Consider the following 17943-nt stretch of genomic DNA (forward strand, 5'->3'; position numbering starts at 1 on the left):
AGTCATTTAAATGAGGGGCTCCTGGGTGGCTCAGTTGGTTAAGCATAAAACTTTGACTCAGGTCATGATCTCACAGTTCGTGAGTTTGAGCCCTGCGTTGGGCTCTGTGCTGACAGCTCAGAGCCCAGAGCCTGTTTCTTCTGTGTCTCCCTTTCTCTCTGCCCCTCCCCCACTCACACTGTTTCTCTCTCTCTCTCTCTCTCTCTCTCTCTCTCTCTCTCTCTCTCTCTGTCTCCCGAAAATAAATAAACATTAAAAATAGTTATTTACATGGAAAGGCTCATGACCATAAAGCAGAATGTTAAGAATCAAAGATGTCTTTAAAGAAGAAACCAGAGTGCCAGTTTCTTTATTGACGTTCTGAACTATATACTTGTGAAGTAGAACTGAGTAATCGCCAGTGCATTCTGTCAGAACATCTGTATAAGAAGTCAAGACGCAATGTAGGTAAACACTTGGAGTTAAAATGAGGAGGCGCTAGCTGGATAGTAATGCCAGTGTCACTGGTTATTATGCTGTGGTGACCTTCTCTACCTACCCATATCATATAGCTGTGAATTGTAACAACGAACCTGGAATGCAGTGATTCCATGGTCAGGTTATACGTTTTACATGATTGTACTGCTCTCTTCATTATACTTATGTATTTACAACCCGCCCATGCAAATATTGCAAACAAAGATTTATGGAAATTTTACCGAAGGTTTTTATTTAACAAAGTTTTTATTTAGGTGCAGTGGACTATTGAAACCTTCCTCGTGTGCATATGTTTATGTGTAAATTTTTTTTCTTTCATCCTTTTTTATTCCATGTACATTTAAAGTATGTATTAAAAATGCTTTGAAAATGAATTGGTCTTATACATCATAAAGTAAGCCCTTTTTTTATACCAATTTTTTTCTCAGATTAAGTCAAGACCAAGTCGTGTTTCACTCATTCTGACCCTCTGGAGCTGTAAAATGATTCCCCTTCCAGGAACGAGCATCCAGGTTCTCAGTAGACATGTTCGCCTCTGTCTATTTGATGGTAATAAGGTGAGCTTACTGGGGAGTAAAACAGTTCAATCAGGATGGAAAACTATTTTGCTAATGCTGCATATTAAACATGTACTGCGTTGGGTATCTTTTTATCTCTCAATTTGTCTCTTTCTCCCTCTCTCTCTCTGTGTATATGTTTGTGTGTACATAGAAAATAATATGAGGTACAGTGCAAACCATAAGGCTCTGACAGCATAGGTTTAATTTCCTGGCTCTTTCAGTTGCTAAGTGCGTGATGATGGTCTGTATGTCACAGTTGGCTCCTCTGAGCCTTAGATTTCTCACTTACACAAAGGGTACTGACGCCTGTCTTCTAGTATCGTACATAGTCCAGCTCTTGAGCGTACGGAGTATTGTGTCTTTTACAAGTGTGCATACCTGTATAATCAACACCCACATCAATATACGGAGCATTACCACCACCTTACAAAGTTTCCTTGTGTCCTTTTCCATCACTCAAAAAATTAATTGATTTGTTTGTGAGGCACAATTTAAATACAGTGCTTAGATGGAATTTATAATTTGTGGGATGTTAATAAAATACGGCTTAGAGAGAAATTTACAGTACTAGCTGTGTTAGAAAAGAATTCTCATATTGAGAGTCTCCGCTCCCTCCTGAGAGGGGGTTCTCAGGCTGAGATCCATGGATGAATAGGCCTTTATTTATTTATTTTTAAATGCAAATTTTTTTAATGTTTTCTATTTATTTTTGAGAGACAGAGCACGAACAGGGGAGGGTCAGAGAGAGAGGGAGATACAGAATCTGAAGCAGGCTCCAGGTTCTGAGCTAGCTGTCAGCACAGAGCCTGACGCGGGGCTCAAACCCACAAACCCGGATGCTTAACCAACTGAGCCACCCAGGCGCCCCTGAATAGGCCTTTAAAAGGCAAAGGGAAAAGGGAAGATGGACCTGGCTAAAGAAACATCACAGGCAAAGGCCCCGGTGGGAAGCCAGGACTGGGTCTTGGGAAAGCCAGTGTGGCCAAGTGGAAAGAGGCAAGAGGGAGTGTAGGATGGGATGAAATGGGAGACGTCAGGAAGGAACACCGTGTGAGACACTGTAAGCCACGATGGAAGGGAGTTTTGTCTTTATCCTAAAGACAGTGAAAGGCATTGGAGGAAGTGAGAGGATTTAGATTTATGCTTTAGGAATATCTCTGGCTCTTTGGAGATGAATTACGGGGTGGGGGATGGGGGGCAGAAGGGACATGAGTAGACAGACCATTTGGGGTCTTTGGGTCAAAGGGCAGCCAGTGGCGCCTCTAAGAAAACAAAGCCTGGAGCCATTTGCCCCAGATTAACCTTGGCTCCACCAGCGTGGTGTGGGATGCTGACCAAAGTACTTGGTCTTGCTCTCTCTCACTTTCCTCGTCTGGCACACATCTCTTAGGGTCCATGTGAGGATGAAATGAGTTAATGTAACGGTAAAGCACTTAGAACATACATAGAACATGGATGTGGTTAGATAAGATATGAAGCTGATAACTTAGACTAGGGAAGTGGAGAGGGAGAGGAGAACGGGGGCTGCAGGGATACTTGGGCCATAAAAACCACAATTCGGTGACGGCTTGGAAATGGAGGGTGAGGGAGAGCGGGGTGTCCAACATGACACTTGGTCTCTGACTCCCACATCTGGGCGGACGGTGGTGACACTCCATGAGACAGGAAGCACTGAGAGCTGAGCAGGTCTGGAGGAGTTTGTGGGTTTAGCTTCACTCATGCTGAGTGTGCTTGCAGCCCCCGGTGCCTTTCTCTCTGAACTGGGAATAAATAAATGAACTGGGTCATTTTAGTGATCTTCCCTCATTTCTGCACTCTGTGCAAGACTACTGCCGGGAATAAGCCAGTAGGTGTCAGCGGTGACCAAGAAAAGATGAATTGCCTTCTTTGCTGAGATCTGGTTTGATAGATACTTCACTTGACCTCTCCCAATGCTCATAAATGAGACTGGAATTTATTGATACAACATATCAAGATATTAGAAGTTATTAATTAAAAATAATAGAACTGAATTTATGTAACTAATTTATGTCAGAGTTCCAAATGACAAGTTAGAGATGATATTTGATAGTTAAATAAATACTCATGCTATTTACCTAAGAGTGCTTCCCTACTTACAGATAATAGGCTTTCTTGTTAAAGCTCTATATACATCGAGAACCACTTCCCACAGTATTATATTTACTTCAACCATCAAGCATAATTTAGAAAACTCAAGAGAAAATCTACTGTATTTACCCTTATTTTTACACTTTTCATTGTTCTTCCTTCCTAATGTTAAAAGTTTCCTGATTTTAACATGCTCTTACAATTTAGAGAATTGCCTTTAACCATTCTTTCTGCTGGCTACAAATTCTCGTTGTTTTTCTTTATCCGAAGATGTCTGTTTTCTGCTCATCCATGAGAGATATTTTCACTAGATATGGAATTCTGGTTTGGCTTTTCTTCCTTTTTTATTCTAGCACTTGAGAAATATTGTGCCCCTTCATTCTATGGTTTCTCAATGGAAATTCACTGCCACTAGAATTGGTGTTCCTTTATTGGTAAATCTAGGTGTTATTTCTCATTGCTTTCAGATGTATGGGTTTAGTTTTTATATGTTTGTAATGTACTTGGGCATGGATTTCTTGAGTTTTTCCTATTTAAGGTTTGCTCAGCTTCTTAAACTGTAGGCTTATGTCCTTTGCCAAATTTGGGGCTACTTTAGCCATAATTTTCTCAAATACTTTTCTAGCTCCAGACTCTCTTCTGGGACTCTGATGACATGAATGTGAGATCTTTTGTTATAATCCCACAAGTTCCTGAGGCTCTGTTTATTTTTTTCTCCTCACCAGTTCTATCTTAGTTGCTTAGAGTATGTAATTTCTATTTTCCCATCTTTAAGTTCCCTGATTCTTTTCTTTTTTATTCAACATTTGAGTCTGTCTGGTTAGTTGTGTGTGTTTGTGCATACCTTGGCTATTGTATTTCTCAATTCTAGAATTTCTACCAGGTTCTTCATTTTTATCTTCCATTTCTTTGTTGAGATTTTCTTATTTCTTTCTTGAGAGTTTATATTTCTTTCTATATTTTAAATTTGTGTCGGGGCACCTGGGTGGCTCAGTTGGTTAAGCATCGGACTTCAGCTCAGGCCATGATCTCATGACCTGGTTTGTATGTTCAAGTGCCACATCAGGCTCTGTGCTGGAAGCTCAGAGCCTGGAGCCTGCTTCAGATTCTGTGTCTCCCTCTCTCTCTACCCCTTCCCCGCTCATGCTCTGTCTCTCTCTGTCTCAAAAATAAATAAAACATTTAAAAATATTAAATTTGTTTTAAAGACGGCCATAGTTGCTTATTGAAGTATTTTTAGGTGTCTGCTTTAAAACTTTTAGGTGTCAGATAAATCCAACATTTGTGTCGTTTCAGTGTTGGTATCTGTTGATTGTCTTTTCTCATTCAAGTTGAGATTTTCCTGGTCCTTGGGATGATGAGTGATTTTTCAATTGTATCTTGGCCATTTTGGGCGTTAGGAGTTTCTGGATCTTATTTTAACTTCTGTTTTAGCAAGCCTCTAACACCTGCAGTCAAGGGAAGGTAGGTGGTACTTCACCACTCCAGGTGAGAAAGGAAGTCCAGGTTCCTCAGTTGGCTTCTAGTCACGTCTCTGGGGGCACAGTGTGCTTCCTGACTCTGGGGCCCTGATAGAAGTTCATGCTCCTCACCAGGCCTCCAGTGGCAGCACTCACTGTGTCCTGCCTCAGGACTGTGGTCCCTAGCCAGTCCACTTTCCCGTCTCCACACTGGACATTACATATAAGGTAAAAATAAGGTTTGTAAATTTCACATCAAACAAATAACTGCGAATAAAAAATGAACTCTAGTTAATGATATGCATGCTAATTTAGAGAGAGGTTTACTAGTGTCTGCAGGTTTGTAGTGCATCAAAAACAAGATGAATAGGATAGATGATATACGTGATAAAGCGAGGATAAGATGTTAATGGTAGGATCTAGGTGATGAGTATATGAGGGTTCACTGTATATTTCTTTTAACTCGTCTGATATGTTTGACACATTTCAGAATTACCATCATTGTATATTTCTTTCTTTTTTTCTTTTTTTTTGGCTTTGGGTTTGGAGATGACTTTTTATTTATTTTTTAAATAATTTTTATTTGAGTATAATTGACAGTGTTACACTAGTTTCAGGTGTACCATTGTATATTTCACCCTTTAAAGAAATGAATTGAAAACGCTTAAGTACTCATTAAGAAATAATACATCAACTAATTACCCATCTGTTTTGCCAATAAAAGAAATAGAAAGTAAGGCTGTATCTCACATTTAGAATCTTTCAGATCTTGGAACATTATAATTTTCCAATTTGTTTACTTGTCTCCTCATATCTATTTTATACTCCGTTTTATTGGAATTAGCAATATTTTAAAAAATATGAACGATTTCAAACATAGAAATGTACGGAGGGATGTGTGGGTAGCTTAGTAAGCTAAGCATTTGACTTTTGGTTTCGACTCAGGTCATGATCTCATGGTTTGTGAGTTCAGGCTGTGGGCTCTGCAATGACAGTGCGCAGCCTACATGGATCCTCTCTCCGCCCTTGCCCCGCTCACACCCACTCTCTCAAAATAAATAAATACACTTAAGACACACACAAAGAGAAATGTGCAGAGAATAATGTAACAGACACTTACGGCCTTATCACCTAATTCTGCTGAAGCCTCCCAGTTTGTAATATGTACTCTGATTTCTTTTAAAATAAAAAATAAGTACTTTCTGCTCAATTTTTCTCTAAACCAAAGACTTATCATTAGAAGTAGTCTATTAATTTAAAAACAAATACACAGGGGCACCTGGGTGGCTGGGTTGGTTGAGCATTGACTTCAGCTCAGGTTATGATCTCAAGGTTTGTGAGTTTGAGCCCCGCATTGGGCTCTCTGCCAACAGCTTAGAGCCTAGAGCCTGCTTCGGATTCTGAGTGTCTCTCTCTCTGTCCCTCCTTAACGTACACTCTCTCTCTCTCTCAAAAATAAACATTAAAAAAATAATAAATAACGAAAATAAAAATAAATACTGCAAGTATGATTGAAGGCCCCAGCACACCCCTCCCACATCCTGGTGCTTTCCTCCCTCCATATAGGTAACCTTTATCCTAAATTTGTTGTATTAACTTTATATAGCCTAAATTTTACTCTTCTCATGCTTTGTAAAATGGTATCGTATCCTTGTACCTTCCGCAACTTTCTTTTTTTCCCCTCAACATTATGTTTCATCCAAGTTGATGGATTTTGCTCTTGGTCATTCTCTTTAACTGCTAAGTGGTATTTCATTATATGGATATGCTACCATTTATCCATCACTCTCTTGAACATTTTTACTATGACAGTCTTTCAGGGCACATTCTTATACACGCTTATTTGTGTTCGTGTGAGACAAGGCTTTAGAACATGTGTACATGTACTTGGGAGCAGGTAGCTGCAAGGTGGACTACTGTGTCTGATGACAGCACGTTACTCTCCACAGACTTCTTCCAGGTAGGGCGGCCATAGTCCCAGTTTCTCCACATCCTAACCATTGGGGTCATCTTCCAATGTTTTGGGTATAAAACGGAATCTCATTGTGCTCTTGATTTTCATTTTCCTGATACTAGTGTGTTTTAAAATGTCTCTTATGTTTATTAACCAATCAGATTTCCATCCTTATGAATTGTGTTTTGTGTCTTTAGCTCATTTTTCTTTTGGATTTTTATAGATTTAAATTTTTCATTTGGATTTTCAAGCTTCACATAAATTAATATAAGTATGTTAAATATATAAGTGATTTATAATTCTTAATCAGTACTGGATATTTTGTTGTCCAAGCACCCCTAGGTCTCTGAGTTGGCTTTTAAGTTTGTGTTGTTTAAGTTGGCTTCCAAGAACAGAAGTTCTAAAGTTCACGGATGTTAGGATGCATGTATGAACATATAAACATTTTCTTACATAACCACTTTGTTTATTTAATGTCCACTTATTTATGAGAGAGAGAGAAAGAGAGCGAATGGGGCAGGGGCAGAGAGAAAGGGAGATACACAATCTGAAGCAGGCTCCAGGCTCTGAGTTGTCAGCACAGAGCCGGACATGGGGCTTGAACCCACAAACTGTGAGATCATGACCTGAGCTGAAGTTGCAGGCGTAACCAACTGAGCCACCCAGGAGCTCCCCGTAACCACTTTTCTTACAAAATCACTGTTATCCTCCCTGCAATATCAAGAGTCATTCCGTGTTTCCATCTAATACCCAGTCCATATTCAGAGTTCCCTTTTGTTTTAAAATTTTTCTTTGTATAGTTGTTCTGATCCATACAAAGTCCAAACATGGCATTTGGTTGTCATGTATCTTTAGTCTCTTTTAATCCAGCACTCTCCTTCATCCTGCCTTTTAATTTTGGTGCCATTAACTTGTAGAAGCAACTGGATCAGCCATCACAGAGAATGCCTCACTTTCTGGGGTAGCGCTGTCCATAGAACTTTCTGTGATAATGGAAATATTCTATGTCTACGCTGTACAGCACGGTAACCACTAACCCAATGTGGTTTCACACATGGCTAGCATGACTGAACAATTAAAATTTTAATTTAATTTAAGTGATTCAAAATTAAATTTAAATACCTACATGTGACCAGTGACTACTATATTGGATAATTCAGTTCTGGAAGATTTCTGTTTACTTCCTTTTTTTATCATTAACTTGTTTCTCTACTTACCTCCCCCGGCCTCATTACTTCCTGAAAACTACCTAGTTTTGGAAACTGTGAATTGGAATCTTTTTCCTCTTATATTTTCTTTTCCTTTTTTTTTTTTTAAAGAAATTGTTTACCTTTTTACCAGTTTATTTTTGAGAGAAAGAGCACGAGCATGGGAGGGGCAGAGAGAGGGGGAGAACGAGAATCCCAAGCAGGCTCCTCCCTGTCAGCTTAGAGCCAATTCAGGGCTTGATCTCATGGTTTGTGAGACCTAAGTTGAAATCAAGGACTGGATGCTTAAGCAACTGAGCCACCAAGCACCCCACCTCTTATATTTTCTAAGTGGTTATTATTGATGCATAGAATGCCATCGTCATTTGGAAGTTGATCTCGTATCCCAAAACTTTACTGAAATTGCCGACTATGTCTTTTTTCTTTTAAGTTTATTCATTTTGAGAGAGATCTCAGGAGGCTTGAGATCATGACCTGAGCCAAAATCAAGAGTCAGATGCTCAACTGTCTAAACCACCCAGGGACCCCAAAATTGCTCATTATTTCTAATACCTTTAAAATATAGTGTCACTTACACTTTTTATGATCTCAAATTTTTTATGTATATAGTTGCATTGCCTGCAAATAAAGACAGTTTTGTCTCTCCCTTTTTTTAAAAAAAAATTTTTTAATGTTTTTATTTTTGAGAGACAGAGTACAAGCAGGGGAGGGTCAGAGAGAGAGGGAGACACAGAATCTGAAGCAGGCTCCAGGCTCTGAGCTAGCTGTCAGCACAGAGCCTGATGCGGGGCCCGAATCCAAGAACCGTGAGATCATGACCTGAGCTGAAGCCGGATACTCAACCAACTGAGCCACCCAGGCACCCGTGTCTCTCCCCTTTTTATACCTTGTGTCTTTTTGCTCTCATAATGCTTTGGCCAAGGACTACCAGGAGAGACTGCTTTGTCTTCTTCCTGATTTAGAGGTCAATGCCTGTGAAGATTCATCAGTGAAATGTTTGTTACAAGTTGTTGATAGGTACCTTTTCTTCAGTTAATTCTCTTCTCCAAGTTTTCATATTTACAAGTAAATATTGAATTCTAGCAAATTCTTTTTTGCATCTATTGAGATGATCATTTGACTTTATTCCTTTAATTGGTTGAGGTGGTATACCATAGTAATAGATTTTCTGATATTGAAACATCCCTTTATTCCTGGGACAAGCTCTTCTTGATCATAAACTTTTTATTTTGTTTAAAAAGAAACATTGCTGATTGGGTTCACAAAACTCTATTTGGGATTTTTGCATTACTATTAATAAATAAAATAGGCTTATGATTTTTTTTCTGTATTGTCTATATCTGGGTTGAGCAAATATGAGGCAACCCTCATTTATTATAACATGCATATATTTGGACTTATTTCCCTGATTTATGTGTCTATATCTTTTCTGTTTATCATCTTTTATCTTTACTTTTTTCATTCCTGTCCTCTGTTGAAATATTATCCATCTTTTTCTGCTTTTCTATTTATTTTTTTTAATGTTTGTTTATTTTTGAGAAGGAGAGACAGACCATGAGCTGGGGAGGGGCAGAGCAAGAGGGAGACACAGAATCAGAAGCAGACTCCAGGTTCTGAGCTGTCAGCACAGAGCCCAACGCAGGGCTCTAACTCAAAACTGTGAGATCATGAGATGAGCCAAAGTCAGACACTTACTGACCAAGGCACCCAGGCACCCCCATGTTTTTCTGCTTTTGATTTGGAATCGATAGATTGTATTTCCATAATCTAAGTGGTTGCCTTTCCATTTTTAACATACCTACTTATCTATAAATTATTCTCATAAATCTATAATTATCCTGTATTTCTTTTTCTTAACACATCAAAGATACTAATAACATGCTTAAGCTACCTATTGAATACCCTGCCCCCATCTTGTTAATGTTGTCTGGAAGTAAATCTTGCTTTTAAAAAAAGGGTTTTTTTTTTAATGTTTATTTTCGAGAAAAAGACAGAGTGTGAGCAGAGGAGCAGCAGAGAGAGAGGGAAAGGCAGAGAGAGAAGCAGACATAGAATCTAACGCAGGCTCCAGGCTCTGAGCTGTCAGCACAGAGCCTGTCGCGGGGCTCGAACCCACAGACTGTGAGATCATGACCTGAGCCAAAATTGGACGCTTAACTGATTGAACCACCAAGGTGCCCCTGGCTTTTTTTTAAAAGCAATCAATATATAAGTACATATACCAACATATTTTGTTAATTTCAATCCTCGGGGTTGTTTCTTGTGTTGTTAGTGTAGTATTTTATTTCTTTGTATATCTTTAGAGGTACATTCTATGTGAAAGATGTATGACTCTCTTTCCCTCCTACCTAACAGTGTTGTGGCTGCTACTATCAGCACCAGCACCCCCCAATTCTAGTCTAGAACAAGATTTCTTGGTGGAGGTTAGCATTCTTCATCTAAGATTCTTTAAAGGACCCACTTGTTGCCTTGGTTCCCAACCTGGTGTCATGGCTTCATCTTTCTCCTCTTGCCCACTTAGGTTCACTGCTTCCTACGAGCAGGAAGGTTGGCCACCATTTCTTTTTCATCCTGCTGTCCTCAAGCTGTAAGGCCGTCTGTTGTCTGTCATGTACTGAGGACTGTCAGCCTCTGTAACAAGTAAAGCCAGCTCCTTGCCATCACATCCTGCTTCTAGACTCAGAGCCCAGGAGATCCCCGACTTTACTCCCACCCTCCTCACAGCTTTCCCCTCCTATCTATGCTCCACTGAATTATTCATCTTACCTCTGAGTTCTGCTCTTATCTTTTTAACTATCACTCCTTTACGTTGGGAGCAGAACCACCCTGTTAATGTGTGAATTCAAGATGCCATCTTGAGCAGAAGTCCTTATGTATTCTTAATACAGTTTGCTAAGGAGAAGCCTCTAAACTTTTTAAATCCTTGATTACCTCATCCTTTGTGTTCTGGGTTTGTGCAGAAAACAGTGGTTCTGAGCCAACCATTCATCTGCTCTTGCTGAAGTTTTTGCAAATGTATAATGAGGTATTTGGACTAAGTACTTTTTAAATGTTTATTTATTTTGAGAGAGAACGAAAACAAGTGTGAGTGGGGGAGGGGTATGGAGAGAGAGAGAGAGAGAGAGAGAGAGAAAGAGAGAGAGAATCCCAAGCAGGCTCCACCCTGCTGATCCGGGGCGCCATCCCAGGACCATGAGATCATGACCTGAGCCGAAATCAAGAGTTGGACGCTTAACTGACTGAGCCACCTAGGTGGCCCTGGACTAAGTCCTTCTTAGCTGTCAGCCCATAAATCAAGAAAGATGTAAAATTATGAAGCAGAAGTTACTCCTGAATTAAAATCAGGATTCTCCAATTTGAAAAGATAAAGGCAGAGATGGTATAAGATCTTGATTTCAATGATTGCAAAGGACTTTTTCGGTATTAGAAGTGGGACACACTTCTTGAAAAACCAAGAGGAACCTTAGAATAAATAAAATGCAGTCTTACATTAAATACCAGGTTATATTCTAAACAAGTTTGTAATCCATGAATTCAGGCCGAGAATATATATTATTTTAGGAAGAGTTTAAGTAAATCCCTATGTATTCATTGTTGAAGGAAGTGAGGACTTCATATATGTGGAAACCAACTCAGCTGCCAGTAAGATAATCCTCGTTGTCTACCAATAAGGACAATCAGGGCAGTGAATTGAATCTGATATCGTAGGACATGTCTGGAATAGTTTCTAATTGTTTTTAAACCTTAGTTTTAAAAGTATTATACTAAAATATTCTTATCTGAAATAAACATTTTAGGGGCACCTGGCTGGCTCAGTGAGAGGAGCATTTGACTCTTGATCTCAGGGTCGTGAGTTCGAGCCCCACATTGGGTGTAGAATTAGTTAAATAAATAAACTTTTAAATAAATTAATTGCATAAAGATTTTATGTTATCTATTTCTTTGGAATGTCAATTTTAGCCATAACTTTACAGAATTTGAACTCTTCTCTACAGTTTTTGCTTCTTTTGTATGTCATTGCTTTATGTACGTTGTGGGACTAACTTCTTACAGAGCATCTTACAAGAGATTGAGTTGTAGGAAGAACGTAATTTATGAGGCTGGTGATCTTGCAGAAAACTGAGGCTGTGTGTCTGGCCGTTATTAGCCTTGTCAGTCCTAGTGGCGTGGTGATGGGCCACCATAAAATGCTCTTGCGGGTCACATTTCTTACTAGGTCATTTGTACCTGAAATCTCCCTTTTCTGGTAAACCTGTCTCAGACAGTAAGTGTTTCCCTTACTATAATTTATTACTAGAGCAAAGGGCTGAGTCTGAATTTATTTTATCCATTCTTTCATTGTTTTATAAATTAATGCTCCAACAGTTTTTTGTTAATCATTTTTAAAGTTCTGCATGTACTTGGTGTAAAAAGAAAACAAATCTCATAGTTGCGCAACCTAAAAAATGTCAGAGCCCCCTCGAGGCCCTCTGCTCCATGTGGTGTAGCCTGCTCCCTGCTCACTGTGTGGGACATAGACGTCGGGACGTTTGGGAGAGCTTTCTACAGCATGAGCTCATCTAGGAAAATCTCATTTCAGGTTCTGAGCAACATTCACACCGTCAGAGCCACATGGCAACCCAAAAAACCCAAAACATGGACTTTTTCTCCCCAGGTAAGGAATCTGCTCAGTGAATGGAATATACTGTGAACATCTTTTCCCTGTTAAGTGATATGCGATTAATTTCTAAGACAAAGCTGACCACGTGTACCTCTGAAATAATGTGTGTATGTTAAGTACAGAATATATGGGACCAGATTTGAATCTTTAGATTATTTTTTAAATTTTTTAATGTTTTATTTATTTTTGATACAGAAACAGAGCATGAGAGGGGGAGGGACAGAGTGAGAGAGGGAGACACAGAATCAGAAGCAGGCTTCAGGCTCTGAGCTATTTGCACAGAACCTGATGCGGGGCTCGAACCCACGAACCATGAGCTCATGACCTGAGCCAAAGTCAGAGGCTTAACTAACTAAGCCACCCAGGCACCCCTGAATCTTTAGATTATTTAATGTTCTTTGGGGACTTTGGTAAAAATTACTTTTGTTTCTGACTCATCAGAGTTGTAATTCCTATGAATCATCTCATTCAATGGATTGCGGGGTTCAATTCTAGGAAATGCCCCCTGATGAAAATGAAAACAAAAAGATAAATTTAGGAAATGTTTTTCACAAATGAAATCAACTGTGTTAATGAGAGCTGTGCTTTCTTCTGATTAAATCCCCAGGGCTGGTACATGATACCCAGGCACTGTCAAGACTAGAACAAAAAAAAGACTAGAATGAGGTGGTTTCAAACCACTGAGCCCGTGTGGCATAGATGTTAGTGAACATGAAGATATCTTTATGTTCTTGTCATATTGTCTACAGTTCATTTTGCTTTACTTTTTTTCTACCTCCGAAGTTTCATTACTTTAGTATTTACTTCCCATGACTAATTGCCTTGGGGTGCTACACCCTGAAAGTCCTTCATTAACCTTTCTCTTACTGCATCAAAAGATCTTCAGGAAACGGAGGTTCAAGGAGAAGGCACAGGGGGGCTGGGCACTGGGGGAGGCCAAGCCATCTGCCTTGTGTGCTGCAGGTACCCACCCTTGGCTATAGCGCATCTCCCGAAAGTCCAGTTTGATCTTCCTTTTTTTTTTTTCTGTTTTTTATTTATTTTTGAAAGACAGAGAGAGACAGCACGAGCAGGGGAGGGCCAGAGAGAGAGGGAGACACAGAATCTGAAGCAGGCTCCAGGCTCTGAGCCAGCTGTCAGCACAGAGTCCGATGCGGGGCTCAAACCCACAAACCGTGAGATCATGACCTGAGCAGAAGCCAGATGCTTAACTCACTGAGCCCCCCAGGCGCCCCTCCAATTTGATCTTCTAAGTGCCCCACTGCTTGTATTTTGCTACAATGCTTCACAATTCTGAAGTTGCACCTCTGTGTACATGAAACATTTAGGTAGAACTTTCTAAATTGTTTTGGATATAAAGATGAACTGTTTGGAAGGATAAATAATCAGAAAATGCTCCTTTGTTGAATGAAATTAAGTATCTGTTAGGTGGGGGCCATTCTTCCTAGGCATCGGAGAACTTACATGTTAGTTGAGAAGAAACATACACGGGTGTGATGACCACGATCTGCGTTTGTGGAGCTCTATCCGTGCGCCACGCGCGGTGGCAGGCCCTCCCGGACCCTCTCCCGTTTACTCCCTAGAGCAGCCCGTGGAGGCGGGGTCCTGTCGGCGACGACCGCAGCGGCAGAAGGTAATGGTTACGGGCTGCAGGTACGGTGGAAGCACAGAGGAGGGCGACGCTAATTCTAGCCCTGAGGCTCAGGGAAGGTTCTGTAGAAGAGAAACGAGGCCTTGCAGGATGGGGCTGATTTTACAGGCAAGACAGAGGGGTGCGGTTGTCCAGAGAGAGGGAAGGGAATGAGCAAAAAAGGGAAGGGAAAATTGATAAGGCACACCTCGGGAAAATTGAGCAAATGTGTGCATGAAGGCTTCAATTTTAGTTCTGTTTACAAAGAGCAATGGTCAATATAAATATCTTATTATATATGAAAATTCTTTTTATAACGCCTCTGAGGGCCTCGGTACAGTACTTGTTTCAGAGTAGCCTCTACTTTAAGCAAAGAATACGAGAAAGTAAACATAGCAATTAGTTTTTTTCACTTGAAATCCTTGATGGGTCCAGTCCATTTGCTTTTTGCTTCCTTTAAAAGACCTTTATTGGGGCACCTGAGTGACTCAGTTGGTTAAGTGTCTGACTTCGGCTCAGGTCATGATGTCACGGTTCGTGGGTTTGAGCCCCGCATCGGGCTCTGTGCTGACAGCTAGCTCAGGGCCTGGGGCCTGCTTCAGATTCTGTGTCTCCCTCTCTCTCTGCCTCTCCCCTGCACATGCTCTGTTTCTCTCTGTCTCAATAATAAATAAAAAGATTTAAAAAATTTTAATAAATAAAAGACCATTATTATAATGCAGAGGTATAAACCATGTCCAGATGAATGAAGCTAAAACCTCCCTCCCATTTAACATTTTATCAGTAACTTAGTTTTCTGCGTTGTTTCAGGTCACCGGCATCTTGCCATGCTTGCTTGATGGTGATTGTTTTATCAGATCCAATTCTTCATCTCCAGATCTTGGAATATTATTTGAACTTGGAATTTCTTATATTCGCAACGTATGTCAGTTGAAAGATAAAACTTTCTAATGTTAAAGAGAAGTTTTTTAAAAAGTCTGTGTTTACAAGTAAAATAATTGAGGTATTTATGTGTAATAGAATGTTAATCTCTCGAGGAATGGGAATTGTGGTTATAATGTATATATAGTGCTGCTATTTCAATAGCATTTACAATAAAACTGTATTTATTTATATTTATAGCCTGAGTGAAGTCCAGTGCTTTTAAGGAATCAAGATTTGAAAAGGATGAGGCTTTTCAGAAAGTGATAAGAGATGTTCAGTGGCATTCCAGTAGCGTTTCACTTGTGTCCTGGAGGGTCAGGGTGCACTTAACCTTGTGGCTGACAGGTCTCATTAAAGGACCTGTCAGAGTCGTAATTTTTATAAAGGGAACAATAGAAACTTGGATTAACTTATGTCACATAAACGATTGAACCAGTGAATGTGGGTCTGTGATAAAATTTATTTTTCTATTAAGGTTTTTATCTTAATTCCAGTAATTTTAGGTGTACAGTATAGTGATTCAACCACTTCTATACATTATTCAATGCTCATCATGTTAAGTGTACTCTTCCTCCCCTTCGCCTATTTCATGTGATAGTAATTTAAATGTCTCCATACTCTAATAATAGCTCGGTAGGTATAGTATATATACTTGGCCTCAAGGTAACTCAGAGAACCAACTGTGATTATATTAGTAATATTACACCATGCTTTCAGTTCTTTGAGGCAAATTCATCCGTATGTGTTGTGGCTGGTGGGACAGGAGAGGGGAGGGGGCCCCAAGCAAGTCCCCTGGCCGTCAGCAGTTGACAGCGGAGGGAAAGTTCTGACTGCTGGTTAAAAAAGCAAAAACGGTTGAATTTGCGCGTTTCATCTCTCACTGAGACGAAGCTCAAATCCCGCGTGGTGTTGATGTGGTTTAGACCATTCCACAAAATATTTATATCATTCAAGAAACTGTAGCGACAGTTGCTACATCTTCAGGCTTAGGGGATTTTCAAAAGGGATTTGACAAGATAGGATTTTCGCTTTACATACTGCCTTTGCCATTTGGCCTGCAAGGAAAGTGGGACCCACCGTGTTTCACTTTAGTTTCTTGGGAGGAATTGTTTATTTCTTAAAGTGAATGCTAATTTTGTTCCCTATAAAGGGCTTAGTATATGCTTTTAAATTTGACTGGTTCAGACGTTAAGCTTTGTATGCCTTTTTATTTCCTAGTCAACCGGTGAAAGAGGAGAATTAAGTTGTGGCTGGGTGTTTCTTAAACTTTTTGATGCCAGTGGAATTCCTATTCCAGCAAAGTAAGTTGGCTGTGCATTCCTTCCAAGTGAGTAATTTTGTAGAAATTCATTGTTTAGAATCTGCATACCTCAGGTTTGTAGAGTTACATTGTGTTAGCGTTTCAGAAATTTGTGGGGAGAAGGCTTTTAATGTTGATTTTAATATTCTGTGAGGTAGTATATGAAAACAGCATGCACAGGGTCATCGAGAGAGGGAGAAATGCCACGTACAGAACAAGTATTTTAAAAGACGTTTAGGGGCTCCTGGGTGGTTCGGTCGATTAAGTGTCCAACTTCAGATCAGGTCATGATCTCGCAGGTTTTGAGTTCAAGCCCCGCATCAGGCTCTGCTGTCAGTGCAGAGCCTGCTTTGGATCATTTATCGCCCTCTCTCTGCCCCTCCCAACTTGCTCTCTCTCTCTCAAAAATAAAAATAAAAGATGTTTACTCTCTGCTGAGAATATTTTTTCCATAATTTTCTATGGTATTAGCACATTCACAGTGCTGAAACAGAACCTAATTCTCTCCAAAGAGTGGGAAAGCTAAGTCCAGGGTGCCTGGGATGTCTGTGACTCCACCTTTTTTTTTTTTAAGTTAGTTTAGGTATTTTGAAAGAGAGCATGAGTGGGGAGGGGCAGAGAGAGAAGGACAGAGAAAGAGAATCCCAGGGAGGCTCAGCACTGTCCATGCAGAGTTCCATGCAGGGCTCAAACTCACGAATCATGAAATCATGATATGAACTAAAGTCAGACACTTAACTGAGCCACCCAGGCACCCCCACCTTTATTCTAAAGGTGATACATTGAAATTGTTACGGCAATCACTATAAGTGAATTTAAAACTTAGGACCAAAAGACAAAAAACAAAAGACCAAATATTTACAATATATACATAACAGATTGTCACTAATATAAAAAGGGCTCTAAAAAATAATTAGGAAAGACAATTCAAATTTTAAAATAGACCCAAAAAAATCAAAGTCTAGAATAGGAACAAGAAATTCACAGAGGAGATACAAATCAGCAGTCATCGGGATGGTGACTGAGATCCAAGGCTTGGGATTATAAAATTCAGGGCTCTCGTCCTGGCTCCGTCTGTGTCACTGTAAGCCAGGCTCCAGTTTCTTTAATGTCTGCAAACCTCAGTTTCCTCTATCTTTAAAATGGGAGGTTAGAACAGTTCCTACACAAGAGGGTTAATGTGAGGATTAATTCAGATAATGCTCCCGGCCTTCTGTGACTTCTTACACCCAGGGGTGGGCATGGCCTCTTTACCACAAGCCAGAGGTAAAAGTCCAGGATCCACTTCTCCTCTGCCATCACGCCAGTGATAAGGGGCGGGGCACCCCCTCAGAGAATGTAGGAGCCCAGGCTTCTTGTGATTTAAAAAAAAAAATGTTTTTAAGAATATCAAAAGTTTTTAGTTGTACCTAGTTAGGAGGGAAAAGTATATCTACTCCATTTTTCTCAAGCCAAGTCACAGCTATTTTTCTTTTTTTTTTTTAATGTTTTATTTATTTTGGGTACAGAGAGAGATAGAGCATGAGAGGGGGAGGGGCAGAGAGAGGGAGACACAGAATCTGAAGCAGGCTCCAGGCTCTGAGCTTGCTGTCTGCACAGAGCCTGACGCGGGGCTCGAACCCACAAACGTGAGATCTGACCTGAGCCGAAGCCGGCCGCTC

General features: G+C 40.1%; 1 protein-coding gene across 1 annotated transcript in view; it reads left to right on the plus strand.

The window, feature by feature from the left end:
- Positions 1–17943, plus strand: part of NPHP1 (nephrocystin 1) — a 56827-nt gene that overhangs the window by 20794 nt on the left and 18090 nt on the right. The window contains exons 11-14 of the mRNA XM_029937845.1: positions 906–1034; positions 12348–12422; positions 14869–14979; positions 16201–16283. Coding sequence (XP_029793705.1) covers positions 906–1034; positions 12348–12422; positions 14869–14979; positions 16201–16283 — 398 coding nt within the window. The remainder of the gene's footprint in view (positions 1–905; positions 1035–12347; positions 12423–14868; positions 14980–16200; positions 16284–17943) is intronic.

Source organism: Suricata suricatta, chromosome 4, assembly GCF_006229205.1.
Source record: "Suricata suricatta isolate VVHF042 chromosome 4, meerkat_22Aug2017_6uvM2_HiC, whole genome shotgun sequence".
In the NCBI taxonomy this organism is placed as follows: Eukaryota; Metazoa; Chordata; class Mammalia; order Carnivora; family Herpestidae; genus Suricata; species Suricata suricatta.